General features: G+C 36.0%; 1 protein-coding gene across 5 annotated transcripts in view; it reads right to left on the reverse strand.

The window, feature by feature from the left end:
* The window catches only part of LOC133521265 (transcription factor Sp9), a 110,935-nt gene that overhangs the window by 33,554 nt on the left and 63,074 nt on the right, over positions 1 to 14,307 (reverse strand). Inside the window, exon 1 of one of the 5 annotated variants that reach the window (XM_061856131.1) lies at positions 5,857 to 6,041. The exons of the other annotated variants lie outside the window; for them this stretch is intronic. Coding sequence (XP_061712115.1) covers positions 5,857 to 5,910 — 54 coding nt within the window. The 5' untranslated portion in view covers positions 5,911 to 6,041. Of the gene's footprint in view, positions 1 to 5,856; positions 6,042 to 14,307 lie in introns of those variants that run through there. 5 annotated transcript variants of the gene reach the window in all.

A 14,307-nucleotide genomic window follows, 5' to 3' on the forward strand; every position in this document is an offset into this window, starting at 1 on the left:
CAAAGGATCCTGAACCTCGTATATTAGTCACAACGTAACGCCAGCGGATCCTTCCATTAGGAAGGGCGGGAACAGCAAAGCTCAAAAGCTTCGACAACAATCATCGAGTGATTGTAGCGCAGGAGCGCGACTAATCCGCGCGGCCCATGTTTGTTCTGTTATTGGATGAGTGATTACTTTTTCAACGAGCCTTTTTATTGACCATAATATGTTAACTGCCATAAGAACTGCCGATACGGATACGATATGCTTTAATGAAAATAATAGCGCCGACTAATTAAAAAATAAAAAAGTCGTAACATACAGGTTAAAATTGAAACCGCTCTAGTGTAAATATTCAAAGGAAATAAATAATTCATGGCAGGAAACGGAGTGTTGAGTAAAAACTATTGAATGAAAAGGCACGTCACTAGTGAAACATCTCAGTAGGTCGTAATTGTAATATTTGCAGCGTAATGAGGGGCTGCGTCGAGTGGATGTGAAATTGGCCGACGCGGGCGCAGCTCGCTACACGCTAACTAATAATATTATTACAAATGGAAGAGGTTGCAAAAAGTAGCAAAATTACTTACTGTCACTGTGCCGGTGTGTTGTACATAAACTAGTTTATGCGACATATAATATCGTGATTGATAGTTTCAATTTCGAAAAGCTGGATCAATTTGATCATGACGTGAAGTGGATCGATAGTCGGCGATCACGAAACTAACTTCGAAACGTGATACGATGCCATACTTATATAGAATTATGTTTTACATGTGATCTCAGATATTAAAGTAAACAGACAATAGTTTTACAATTGTGAATATATTAAACCCATACCTATATACAATGTCATAATGGTTTAGTTTAATGCCAACCTACCCTACAGTCTCGCGGCTCACATTCTATTGGTTATATTACATTACCTTATTCTCCAACTATTAGTACAATTAGAACCAATAAAAATTATTAGCAAACGATAACTGAATAAAATTATTATTGCTAACAAGCAATATTAAAATTATTAAACGGTTATTTGTGGTCACGGCAGGAAACTGCAGTTGGCTTGCGGTCGGGCCGTTTTTACACGGCCCTATGTGTGGCGAATGTTGAGTTACTTTAATAAACCGCAGTACAGAACATGCAGTGAATAATTGCCGCTACTAGTTGATTGTACAAACAACAGACAAGCCCCGCGTGAACGCAAGCACCGAGTACATTTAAATTCCCCAAATTTATTTCGAGCTTTGAATTAGAACGCCAATGAACCGTGCACGGCTGAAATAAAGCACAAAATCGGCCCAACATAAAACAATTAGGCAGAATCGACATAAATCGACGGTGACACGTGTAGACAGATTCGCACATCATTAAGGATCTTTTTAAGAAAGGCGACACAAAGCGAGATACCGGGCATTGTTAAATTTGTCGCCACTCCGGCGCGGCGCTGACGGACGCCCGCATAAATAACTTACCAAGACAGCTTAATGAACGAACGCGAGCTACCTATCTCAAAACATCTATAAATTAGTGTATGGTATGCAATAACATTCAATTAGTTAGAAAACTCGCCGGCTGATTCGAGATTCGCCAGAGCCAGCTATAGAGATTGAACGACTGCAACGCGATATTCACGATAAATATCTACAAGTTAGAGAGTCGTGTATCGCAGTCATCGCGCTATCATTTATTTGCTATTTACACTCAACAACTTCCCGTATGAAATTCAATTAAGCGTCTTTCAAGAAACTCGTTATCTATTTCAATGCTTGCAACAGTGTCGTTCTAAAAACAGCAGTGTACACGGCTTGAATTCCGTTGCGGCGCAGTAAATATAATCTCCTCGACAGCTTAATTTAAATACCTTTTGTCAATGAAAGGGTTAAACACGACGCGTCGCTGCCAGGAAAGAGTTATGAAGGGCGCTACCGAACCGTTAACGTATGTGCACAGTTTTATTTTTCAGTTTTAATTGACTGCTACGACAGCTATTTTAATTTAATTGCTTCAAACAAATACGGCACGAACGTTACAATAATAATCATTCGCAAATATCTTTAAAGTACACTTTAGCCTGTAAGTGGTTTCATAATCCAAATGTTGAAGTGCGTAATCCTTCGTGTAAACCGTGGCAAAAAGCTATCATAAGTGACAGATCTCAAGAGCACATTGTGGGGAACTCATCGTATTAGGCTAATGCCATTTTGCGTTCAACAATGTTCCTCGCTGAAACGGCGTATCCTGCTAACTTATTTTTTCATTTATCAAAGTTCCTATCTCAGTGAAATAGAGGTTTTTATTGCTTGTTTCTTGGATTAAATAAAATGGTAATGTACCGATATTCGAGCGATGACAATGCTGGCACCTTAATCCTCAAAACAGCCATTTAGGCCCGTTACAAATAAAAGTTTGTCGGTCGCCGGCGACTCGATGCCACAATGGCCATTGACGCGGCTTCACGCTGCGCCCGTGAATGGCCCAGCGCCAAAAAAACCTATTAGACACGCATAATGGACTCGATGTATAGATTCAAGAGATGACATTGCGAGTTCTGATCGATAGAAATACATGAAAATAACTAGTCTGATGTTGATGATACAGTCTAAATCACTTATCTACAAACATATACATATTACGGCTCTTAGTTTAGTGAACTAAGCTTAATCAGTTTAGATATAGGTAGGTATATGTATTACAATCTTTAAATGAATGGGTACTTACTGGGTAAAGCTCTTTTCTTTTACGATGGTAATGGATTGATTGATTAATTTCCATTGATAAATTTATGGAATGATTACCTCTACAGGACTGTAAGATTCTTATGCATGTAATATAATTGTACCTAATGCTTGTAGGTCGTTTAATTTCTAAAACAAATCGCAAACCGAATAACTGTTGTCAAGTATAACGCTAGCTAATATTTAGATATCGCTTTGAGCTCCATATTTTGTAACGGCAACCGATGACAAATATGTTGTTATGACGAGGGAGCTGCGAGCTGAGATGAACGAAATAATCGATTATTCGAGCCTCCGGTGCGGAAGTATCAATACGGTGGCAACACTGGAAACGAACGGTCCTCGATCAAATATTGACGTCGATTTGACGCCCTACTGTTAAATCCTTTGAATGAAAAAAAAAACATGTTTGGAATCACCTTTGAAATGACGTCAGATTGATTGAATAGTTTCTTACGGCAAATTTTAGAATTAATTTTAAAACATTGGTGCATATGGGTTTTATTATCTAAAAGGATTATTTTTTTCATTTTACAACGAGTAGTACGAGAACAGGTTCCGTTTTTGCAATATTAGCTACGGAGCCCTTAAAATCATATGTCTTAGGTTCAACCTAGCTTTGACATAATAATCGAAATAATTATGGTGGTCGATCTAACGTCTTATACGTATTTCACTGTTTCCTCCAATAATTTTATTGCGTACTTACGCTTATTTAATAAAACTTACCTTTAACTATAACGTACTTCATGGCATGACCTATCACGTGCCCTCACTTCAACACCTTTCGCGGTGCCAAACCAAAACGTTATTTTTATAGACGATAAAAACTCAGGTAAGTACACAATTTTATATCATGATAAGTTCTTGCGTACATACTCGTTGAGTTATTTCATTATCTTCCATAAAAATTGATTAGTATCTGCGTGTCTTACATAAAAACATAAAGAGTCCTGTATTAGACGCTTTATAACTCTGAAAAGTACTTATATAAATACCTACTGGACTTAAGCAGCATAATAACAATTTAAAATAAAACATAATTACTAAATAAAGCATTTACCTATACAAAATTTATAAATATTTTAAATGAAAACTATGTATAAAAGCCGGATTGTCATAGCGCTAAAATTTAAGCTACCTACCTATTTAAATTAACAAAATAAACTTTTACCTGTGTTGGTTACAAAAGAACGCAAAGGCGGCTAGTTTCTAAAGAAAAGTTTAAAAAGAACTTTTATCCTGGAAAATATATCTATGACCTATCAATTTACGGGCCGAGTAAAAGTATGTATGGTTGTAAAAATGCATACTGTTATAGTTATATAACGTCGTATACTAAGACATTTACGTATATTTAGGTACCTAAGTTGCTTAAAAAGAACTAAGCCTCTATTACCCTCAAAAATCTAACTACGTATATGATAACGGCTCTATCTATAGTCATAATCAAAATACTTTCGAGCAAAACACATTTATGACGTGTACCAGAGTGAAAACGTTATTCTATAGCTGCAGTGTTGCCAGTGTTCCATAAATACATATAAACATACCTATCATACACCCATTAGACATAATCCGTGATCGCGATGCGTACACGCACTGCCGACGGCGACAGTTTGACGTTGTGGTTGCATGTTAGCGTTTACATGTGTTTCTGTACATACCTACATTCGTAATACATGTAAGTAATATAGTATAGTAATGAGTCTGAAACTAAGGTTTCATAATTATGTTGGCGCTAGATGTTTATTTTGTTATATCTTCCTGTTTTCGTATTAAAATGTAGTATAATTTATCTTTACATTACTCGCACTTAGATTCACCTGAATAATCATAACCTAGGTATGTATATTCTAAACTTTTTTTATATATAGGAGGCAAACGAGCAGACGGATCACCGGATAGTAAGCGATTACCACCGCCCATGGACACCCGCAACATCAGAGGGGTTGTCAGTGCATTGCCAGCTTTTAAGATGGGAGTACAATCTTCTTGAAGCTTTGCAGGTCGTATCGGTCCGGAAATACCGCAGGCGACAGTTCATTCCACAGTTTAGCCGTGCGAAGCAGGAAGTTTCTGGAGAAACTCACAGTTGAGGACTGCCAACCATCTAAGAGGTGAAGATGGAAACTATAACCATTTTCGTTTGATTCGTAGACGAAATTAAGATCCTAGGCAGGTTTGCAAACGTCTATCGTCGTAAGGTCCACTATAAAAAAATCCTATTTTTTATTTGAACCTCGTAGTGTAGTAAATTGGTATGAATTTCGTTTGTTAGAGAAAGCAACGCAACAAAAGAAAAACGAAGGACATTGTAATGCACATTGGGCCGTACGAGGTTAGGTATACTTAATGGGAGATTTCAGTTTTTTATGTATTGTGTAATATATTAATTAAAAACCGTTTTTTTTTGTAAAATGAACCTAACATACATAAAGTTATATAGGGACCTAAATGTCAAAAGAAGCGTGATAAATAGGTATAGTGAAGGTAATAAGTATATAGTATATAGCATGTTTGAGTGCCTATATACCTATAAGTAGGTAGATACCAATCTAGTCTAATATAATTATGAGCATTTAGTTTCTGTACTGGAAAATCGGTCATCAAAAAAGTTTCACAGCTAACAAATTAACTAGGTTTAGGTGAACTAGGGCTAGGAAACTCTTACATTGACTTTTAGCAAGAAATATATAGAGGCAGGTAAATTTTAAATACCTAAATATTGTATCCAAAAATTACATTAACAAATCACTAAATATTTAAAACTTTATCACAAATTCTTATAAGAAAATTATTCATGGGTATTTTTAACAAAAATATCTATTACAACACCTAATAAATGTTTAAAAATATTTTTGAATATATATTATAATATTATTATTTTTTTGTTTATTTATTTCCACACTTACAACTATCTTTACAGGTACTAGACCTAAGACAATAGTGTAACTATTAACAAAAAAAATATTTTAAGTTATGGCGCATATAACATAATGTGAAAATAAAAAAATACTACCTACTAAGCTACTTAAGAAATAATTCTAAATGGTACCTAACTGTGAAGCTGATATGGTAAACATGATCAGCTGACCTACTTTATATAATAAAATCTTAACAACAACAAACTTACAATTGTTTTGCTGGGCGGCGGCGCCGGCAGCGGCGCATACATGTCAGTAATCATTGTCCACCAACACTCAACACTCGCACATCGCAACCAAAATCAACAAAAATATTACTCGCGTACTGTCACTACTCGCAGCGGGGCGTCCACATGACGTTTTGTTCTGACAGCGGCGGCCCGCGAGATCCGCGCTCGAGCCGGCTCGGGCCTCGCGGGGGTGAGGCGGGCGAGGAGCGGCCCGGTGGGCGGGGCTAGCCAATCCCAGCCTCTTACCACGCCCCGCCCACGCGCTGCCCCGCCCGCAAGGTCGCGAGGGCGGTATCGATCGCATACTGAGACTCCATTTTATTTCGGCTTCCTCGATTTGCATAAACTTTTTGTTTGAAATTGTTGCTTACTCGGCGAAGTCGGCTCTTTAGCGCACCGCTACTCCGAGTGGGAGGATGGTGGTGGACATCGCCGTTGGTCGCATAACAGATGAGGCAAGAAAAGAAACATTGTTTTAAGAATGACAGATCTGGTTGTTAATAGATAATGTATTCATGTGTGATTTGTGCGAGTTTTACTTTAACGGTAAATGTAAATATTGTGTCAACTATGACACTTTTATGAATTACCACCCTACCAATTTGCTAGTAAATAAATAGGTAGGTAGGTATAGGTTTATTCAGTATGAATATAATATATAAGCGTACCTATAAGAACAACGCGCAAAAGTAACTAGGTATGGATTGATTTTTTTGGTATTTCATAGTTAGTATTTTCCTCACGTTAGTGTGGTGAAAGTTTTTGTGTTTCACTCGGAGGCAAGATTGTTTAACCCTCGTGCCTTGACACCCTCGCAACGCTCAAGATTCCACTTCTCAAATCACTCGCTACGCTCGTGGTTCAATTTTGCAATCTTTCGCTTGCTCGGGTATCAATATTAGCACGAGACAACTTTGCACCCTTGTAAAACAACTATTGTCACACTCTAATAAACTTATATTTGTATTTATTTATTTGCATAATCATGTATCTACATACATTGCATTACACGGATGGTATTTGCAAAGTAAGAGGTACTGATACCATGGTATTTGTTTACTTGGTAACTTGTTTTACATACAGGGTAGTAGTAGTATAATGTAAATAGGTTGATACTAATGTAAAGCTCAAAACAAAACCTACATACCTAAGCAAATACCTAAATACCTAACAAAACCCATTACACATCTGAATACTTAGCGACATGTACTTACCTACTTATATATTTCTAATTTAAAGACACAGTCGTTACAACTCTAACTGCCTCTATTTCTCCAACAAGGTGTTAAAGATAATGAAATAGGTACCTATAATGCGTGTCACAAAAAAACTTCTAAACACGACCAAATAATTCGTAATGGAACTTAAAAACTAAAGGTAGACGTGAAAAAAATTATGGCGCCCTTCCTGGCACCCCTGAGTTCCTTCGTCCTGCCACTTTAAGAATAGCTTAAGCGGCTAATAGTTTTATGACACGCATAACACGAGGAAATACTCCCCAAGATCCCCAAGTCAAATCCGGTCTTATTGCTTAGTAGACAAGGTACAAGATCGTGTTAACGTGCTAACGGAAATGACAGTCGCGAAGCATTATACGACATTAGGGGTGCCATCGGGTTCATAAAATAGTGAAATTGTGGCGAGGTGCGAAGGGGGGTGGGCGTGTTCGGGATAACGAAATAAAAATGCTCCGGGCTGCTCACGGGCAGCCGTGCGAACTCCGCTTAACGCAATAAACATTTTAATTTGAACACGAAACTCACGCTGAGATGTGGAATTACAGCACGAGGGCGCAAACAAATCAAATTACGAGGAAATTTCATGAGGCTGTAATTCTGTTTTTCCACTTGCTCGCGTAGCCTATAAATATTGTAATAAGGTAGAAGTACTAGTGCTCGACGCTGCACTAGTACTCGACATGGGCACTTTATGTCAAAGTGACAAGGATTAAGTTCGAATACAGAAAAATCTTCGTTGTTCAAATTTAACCTATATTTCCATGAAACAAAGTGCCCATGTCGGTGACTAGTGCAGCGTCGAGCACTAGTACTTCTACCTTATGTGTATGTTCTCTAGGGAGCTACTGGCATTATGTGGGTCCATGGTCGTTGTCATATTTATGAGACTCGCAGTAAACTCTGTTTTATGAGAAACTGTTTGGTTATGCAGACTTGTTAATATGCATTTCTTAATTTATACTCCCTCCTTTATTTATTTGTAGCATTCCCAGCCTTCGTTGAAATGGTAAACATTTATGTAGGGTCTTATAACGGGAATATGTAAAATAATTTTTAATTATCTAAGCCGTAGGCAGGTATCGACATTGTAACAAAAACATCCACGATTAGTTAAGCTACAATTTGTGATTCTCAGTTATCAGTTATCAATATTATTTACCTTACAGTTATTTAGTAGATAGTTACATTTTTCTACAAACAAGTAACTATACAAGTACCTACTTAGTTCATACCTACGCACCGACATCCTCACAAGAGTCTACACATTTATTTTATATTGGATATATCTAACGCAATTGACATTATAAGCAAATAATAAATAAATATTAGTTATCAATAAATACGACTTTATACGGATTTTCAAATAAATAAATTATTTTATTCAAACGCAAAATCTAAACCTATTTAGCTAAGTCTCAATTATAATGTCATCTTATTGAGTTATATCTCAGTAAAAAGCACCGTTACTTACGTATGGAAGGAATTGACTATTTCAGTTACAGTGAAACCATCAACAGAATGGCATTTACGACAGCGTGGCTCGAGGAAGGGCCGAGGAGGCTATAAAACAAATGTGGGACTATCTATGCATGTATACATGCACAATACACAGCAACTGTAAAGCGGTAAATAATATGATAATATGGAATTATATTTATTCCAATGTCGGTTACGTTCGAATTGGTCTGTGAGTTCTTGTTTTGATGGTGTGGACGGCCTATCAGTAGGGAAGGGGGTAATTAGTCTTATTATTGCACACCTCAAGAAAATAAAGTATTACTACATATTATTCATCGTTTTAAGCCAAAGCACTTCCCGTTACAGGCCTCTTCGCATAGGTAGAGATTGCGCTTAAGTGATTGAGTTCTTGTTTTGATGGTATCGACGGACGGTAGGGAAGGGGGTGGTTTGTCTGGGACGGCGGAAATGGACGGAAGCGGCCGACGCCGGAGCTGAGAGGCCCCGTATCAACTGTTTCCTTCATTGCTCATGTCTGGGGAAATGTATCATCTCATCTGTCTGAGTTAGTTGCTGCTCATAAAAAAATTCCTATTAACGAAAAAAATATACAATTTAACTCTTCAACATGGAATTTACATACATGCAAAAAAAAGCCATCAACAAATATAAAAAAAATCTAACTGCAAATATCAATTCAAAATAACCTATTATAAATATTATAATTGAATGCAGAAAAATTAAGGTCGAAATGAGACATAATAAGCTGGAAACTCGCACACACCCTCATTGTGATGCTCCAAACGGCTAGCGACTCCCTCAAAATCGAAGCACTTCGTGCGCGCGCTATCCACAAATGTGTACCAAAAAATATATGTACCTACCTACACTACCTACAGGTATATTTAGTAACTAGTATACTTTCATAATTATCCTGTTCATGTACTTTTGTAAGATAACGATTTAGTTACCTCGTGTTACGGAAATACTCAATCTTTTTTTTTAAAACAATTGAAATTATTTTGATATGAATTCAACCGCGCGAATGAAAATATACCACAAATTTTAAAATGCAGGTTTGAAGAAGTTTTTGAAATGTTACTATTACCTGATTGTTAATAATTAAAATTTATTTACTACCAAAGTAAAAAAAAAATTAGTTTTACTTCGTAATCATTCATCGAATGATGTGTAAGATTATTTGCCTATAGTCAATCATAATTTTAAATAACTCGTTAAACAACATTAAGGAAAACCTACTAATAAAAACCTCCACTTCTATAAGACAGGGTCAGAACAAATGTAGTTATTTAAAATGGCTTAGGTAAGTTAACACAACAAAGCTATTTAGCTAAGTCGACAAATTGGCAACCTGTAATTTATCTTGACAGCCGGCTAAGTTAGTGGTAAAGCTTAATTCACAGTTCACACTAATATTCACATCAGGCTAATAAACCGTTAGGACCTAACTAGAGAACCGGCTGGTCATACTAATCACCTTATATCAGCTTAATGCTTATATAATAAGTTGATTTTGTACTGAAAAGGGCAGTATTAGTCCTCTAAAACATGTAAAAGCGGCTTTTAGTACGGCTCATATCCCTAACAAACTTCAAAAGTATAGTACCATCCGGGAGAAACCATGAAACTTGATTTGCTTGGCATTAGGGATTGCAATCCGGTCCGGCGGATCCGGTAATACGGCCGGATCCGGCACTTTCAGGAGCTACCGGATCCGGACCGGATCCGGCACTTTCAGGAGCTACCGGATCCGGACCGGATCCGGTAAAATAAAAAAAACGCCTGAATGCAGCACGCGCTGTGCATTTTAGATGAGGAAAAGACGACGGATGAGAGATATGAAGTTGAACAAAACAAAAAACGAATGAAAAAGTTTAAATTTACTAAGATAAAAATATATTTATTATGACGATTACTGGGAACAGAAGAGGATTTCTTCTTCTTTCATGTTGGTGGCACGATATGACGATTACATAAATACTGTAATAGAAGGAACAAATAAAGGATGGAGATGCCATGGAAGGCATTTGTAATTTATGCTAAAGAGAAGGTTAATATTGTGATAAGATTTTAAACTAAACAAATGAGCAGGATTAAGTCGGCGATACTCAACCGACTAGAGTTGGGCTCATCAATATGTGTGAATGAATATATGATAAATGTCTTTACAATTTGATTAAATATTATGCTATTTCCTTCATCTTCTGCTATATGCTACTCTACGTCTAACCAATTCTTTATTTGATCCATGTAACTTTTCTTAGGGAGTCCCTTTCCGCGTTGGTTTTCAATCCTACACTCTATTATTTTTCTAATGAGATCGTCGTGTCGTATTTTGTTTCCTATCATTTGAACAATGTACTTTTCTCTAAATTAAAGATAAAACAATTTTTTTAAATCAGTCGACTATTTTCTCTAAGTAATATTGTCTAAGATAATATTGGAGCGCATTTAATATCATTTTGGTTAAAAGTAAAATATCTTCTTTTGTTACTACAATCGATGTCAACGATTTTTTTGTGTTTTGTCGAAACGAAAACTTGTCCTTTCAAGGAGTTCCAATTCCCAACCCACATCCCATCATCAGGCTTTGAAAATGAAAATGTATAATTGTAAACGAAAATTTGAGCACTTGTGAATGGTTAAATACAATAAATGACCGATTTCATATTTTGTTTTTAAAGTAATATTGACATTGTAACACTTTCTACTACTAAGTTCTATTTTATTGTTAAGAAGTTATTTATTAACTTCAAATTATAGGTTCAGGAATACGTATTACGCAGAAAACTAGAAAAATATGTCATTTAATTAACTTTAATATCCCTATACCAATCCGGATTCGGTCTGGCCGGATACGGCCGGACTATGGCCAAAATCCAGCCGGATCCGGCCAGATTGAAAATCAATCCGGTTTGCAATCCCTACTTGGCATAAATAGAATAGGAAACAACTTGTCAAGTGGATGCTCCCCCCTTTCCCCCACTATTGTATCCCGTTTTCCAGTATTCCATTGTTTTTAGAAAAATGGTTAATGTTGTAACAAAACTTTTAATTAATACAATATTCTTCGGTAGATTTTCTATAATAACTGCATTTAAGATGACTGCTAGGACTTATAGTTTTCGAATTATGTGCTGCCATAATAATTTATTATTATTATTTATGAATGCACAGACAGCTTATAGCTGATACGTGCAAATCAATGCACTTCAGTTTTGTCCATACATAATAATGTATAACACATATACACATACATATAGCTATTATCTAGTTGTAAAGATATAAACCATCGCGCCATAACATTTTCTGTTACATTTGGTTTTTGACCCGACTCCGACCCTTTCGGGTTTTCAAGACGATTCACTCACGTTTAATTTAAAAAAAAAACATTAAAAATTGCGTGATTTACGGAACGCGAGTCCGACTCGCACCCGACTCTACTGTGGGGCTATAGATCGTGCCATTCACGAAGACGCGTGCCTTGATTCGAAATGTAAGGTTACTAATGGTTACATTTTAGACAAATCGGCTCGTCATCGTGGATGGCACGAATTATACGAATTGATTTTATCGTGCAACTAATTCGTTTTGCAAGAAAGGGTCCTAGCCTTATAAAGTGTGTTGGCTTTGCACGAAGCGAGTAAACATATTTAGTAGCTAAGGAATGTGGTCGGCGGATATTAATTTTACGTAAACATTCCGGTATTTATGTAGGTACCAATAGGGCTAGATACCTACGACCTACGCCTTGTCGCCTTAATTTAGCTTTACGATAAACCAGTAGTGCAAGGCAATTCAAAATAAGTTAGCTTTAATTAAATTAAATAGGCAAGTACTTACCTACAATTAATAAAGCTTACAATTTTCTATAATGAAGTAAACCAAAATGTATTGAAATTGGTATGCATTTATCTATCATAAATATCGAATTTATTTAGTTTAATAATTGAAATTTTGAAAACACCGGTTTTGTTAGTAACCGTTCATTCCAGGCGGGTAATAGACCATACTCAAGATATAATTTACGTCCTCCCGTCCCCCATTAGAAGACAAAAATAATACCTACGTAACTTTATTTCTTGCGCGACCATATTTCACAGTTGAAAAAGCCAATTGTAGGTAGAATTCAAAGATGAGCTTTACACCGTTACCTCTATTTTACTGTAGTACAGTTCAGGGATCGGAACCGTTTTTTTGGAAAAACTTTGAAATAAACATATATTTCGGTTTATTTTATACTCCAAATATAGGACTCGGTTGTGTTTTTAGATAACGACTTCGTATTATTAGATTGCCCAATTAGAAATGAAATAATTAACAAAGAACGAAAAAATACCGTTTTCGTTCCCATAGAAAAAATACCGGTTTCCGATCCCTGCTATAGTTATTTGTGATATTATAGTAAAAGGTAAACAATTTCTAAATTACACACACATATTGTTTCCTATAACTTACTAACTATATTTAGGTAGAATATAAATTAATGTAAATAAATATTTAGTAAATTAGATCTCTTTGGCAAAAAGATAAAATAAAGAAAATATATGATTCTTTGGCTATGGTGGCATTGAGTGGTACGTCCTGCAATTTGACAAGTGACCGATTAAAAAAAAAATTATCGACGTTCGTAATGTTTGTTAATTTCATCTAGTGGATGTGCTACAACGGAAAAAACCACATAAATATCTACATAGACGATTTTTGGTACACGGGTACTTTAGACCAAAACGTTTAATTTTTCCACTAGATCCTAAAATCCCCCCCGATATGAGGATATGACAAGACGTTTGGAGTGTGTTTTGGCAAAAATCACCGAGCCACATCTCACCTGGGGGAGCCCAAATTTGGCATGTTTCGAAAATATTTTTTAGATTTTTGGAAAACAGGTGGCTAAAAGGCAAGAGTATAGTATATTTCTGGGATCTTCTCATAATGCTCTTTCATTTGACACTCCACACGATAGGTTTTGAAAAAAAAAATCGAATCCCATACAAAAACTTAAAGGCACTTGTGGAAAAATTATTTTTTTTGGTCTAAAGTACCTGTGTATCAAAAATCGTCGATGTAGATATGTATGCGGCAAAGTACCTTTTTTTCGTTGTAGCACATCCATTAATCGTTTTCATTTATTGTAGCGTGTGGCTAATAATAAAAAATGTTAAAGTCGGTAGTGACCATGCTGATAGTGATGAAGCAGGTGGTCCCAGGTTTAGATCCTGGCAAGGGCATATGTTTGTTTTTATTACAATTGTTTCTTCCTGAGTTATGGGTTTTTTCTATATCCTTATACTTACGTATCTATCTCTATGTTTTATTATATATATCGTCGTCTAGTACCCACACCACAAGCCTTGAGCTTACTGTATAGAGTATTTGATTACTAGTCAAATCAGTTTCTTTTTTCTAACTGTTAAAGCGATTTGCCATTATGGAATTGATATGAAACACTAGCAAATGACGTCACGGTCAAGTTAATACTGTAAAGGGATACGGTCTATCTGAGGTGGGGAGGTAGATTTCTGATAATCTATAATAATATTACTACTCTTTATTATTCTATAAGAATTATAAAACAGAAATAGTGTCTAAAATAACGGCTTCTATGTGTCTCTATTATGGTAGTGGTGCTTTATTATGTGCATGGCGTGAAATTATTTATTTTAAGATACAGTTAAATACTCTATTATAAGACTAGATCGATTTGTGTAAG

The sequence above is a fragment of the Cydia pomonella genome, chromosome 9 (genome assembly GCF_033807575.1).
Source record: "Cydia pomonella isolate Wapato2018A chromosome 9, ilCydPomo1, whole genome shotgun sequence".
In the NCBI taxonomy this organism is placed as follows: Eukaryota; Metazoa; Arthropoda; class Insecta; order Lepidoptera; family Tortricidae; genus Cydia; species Cydia pomonella.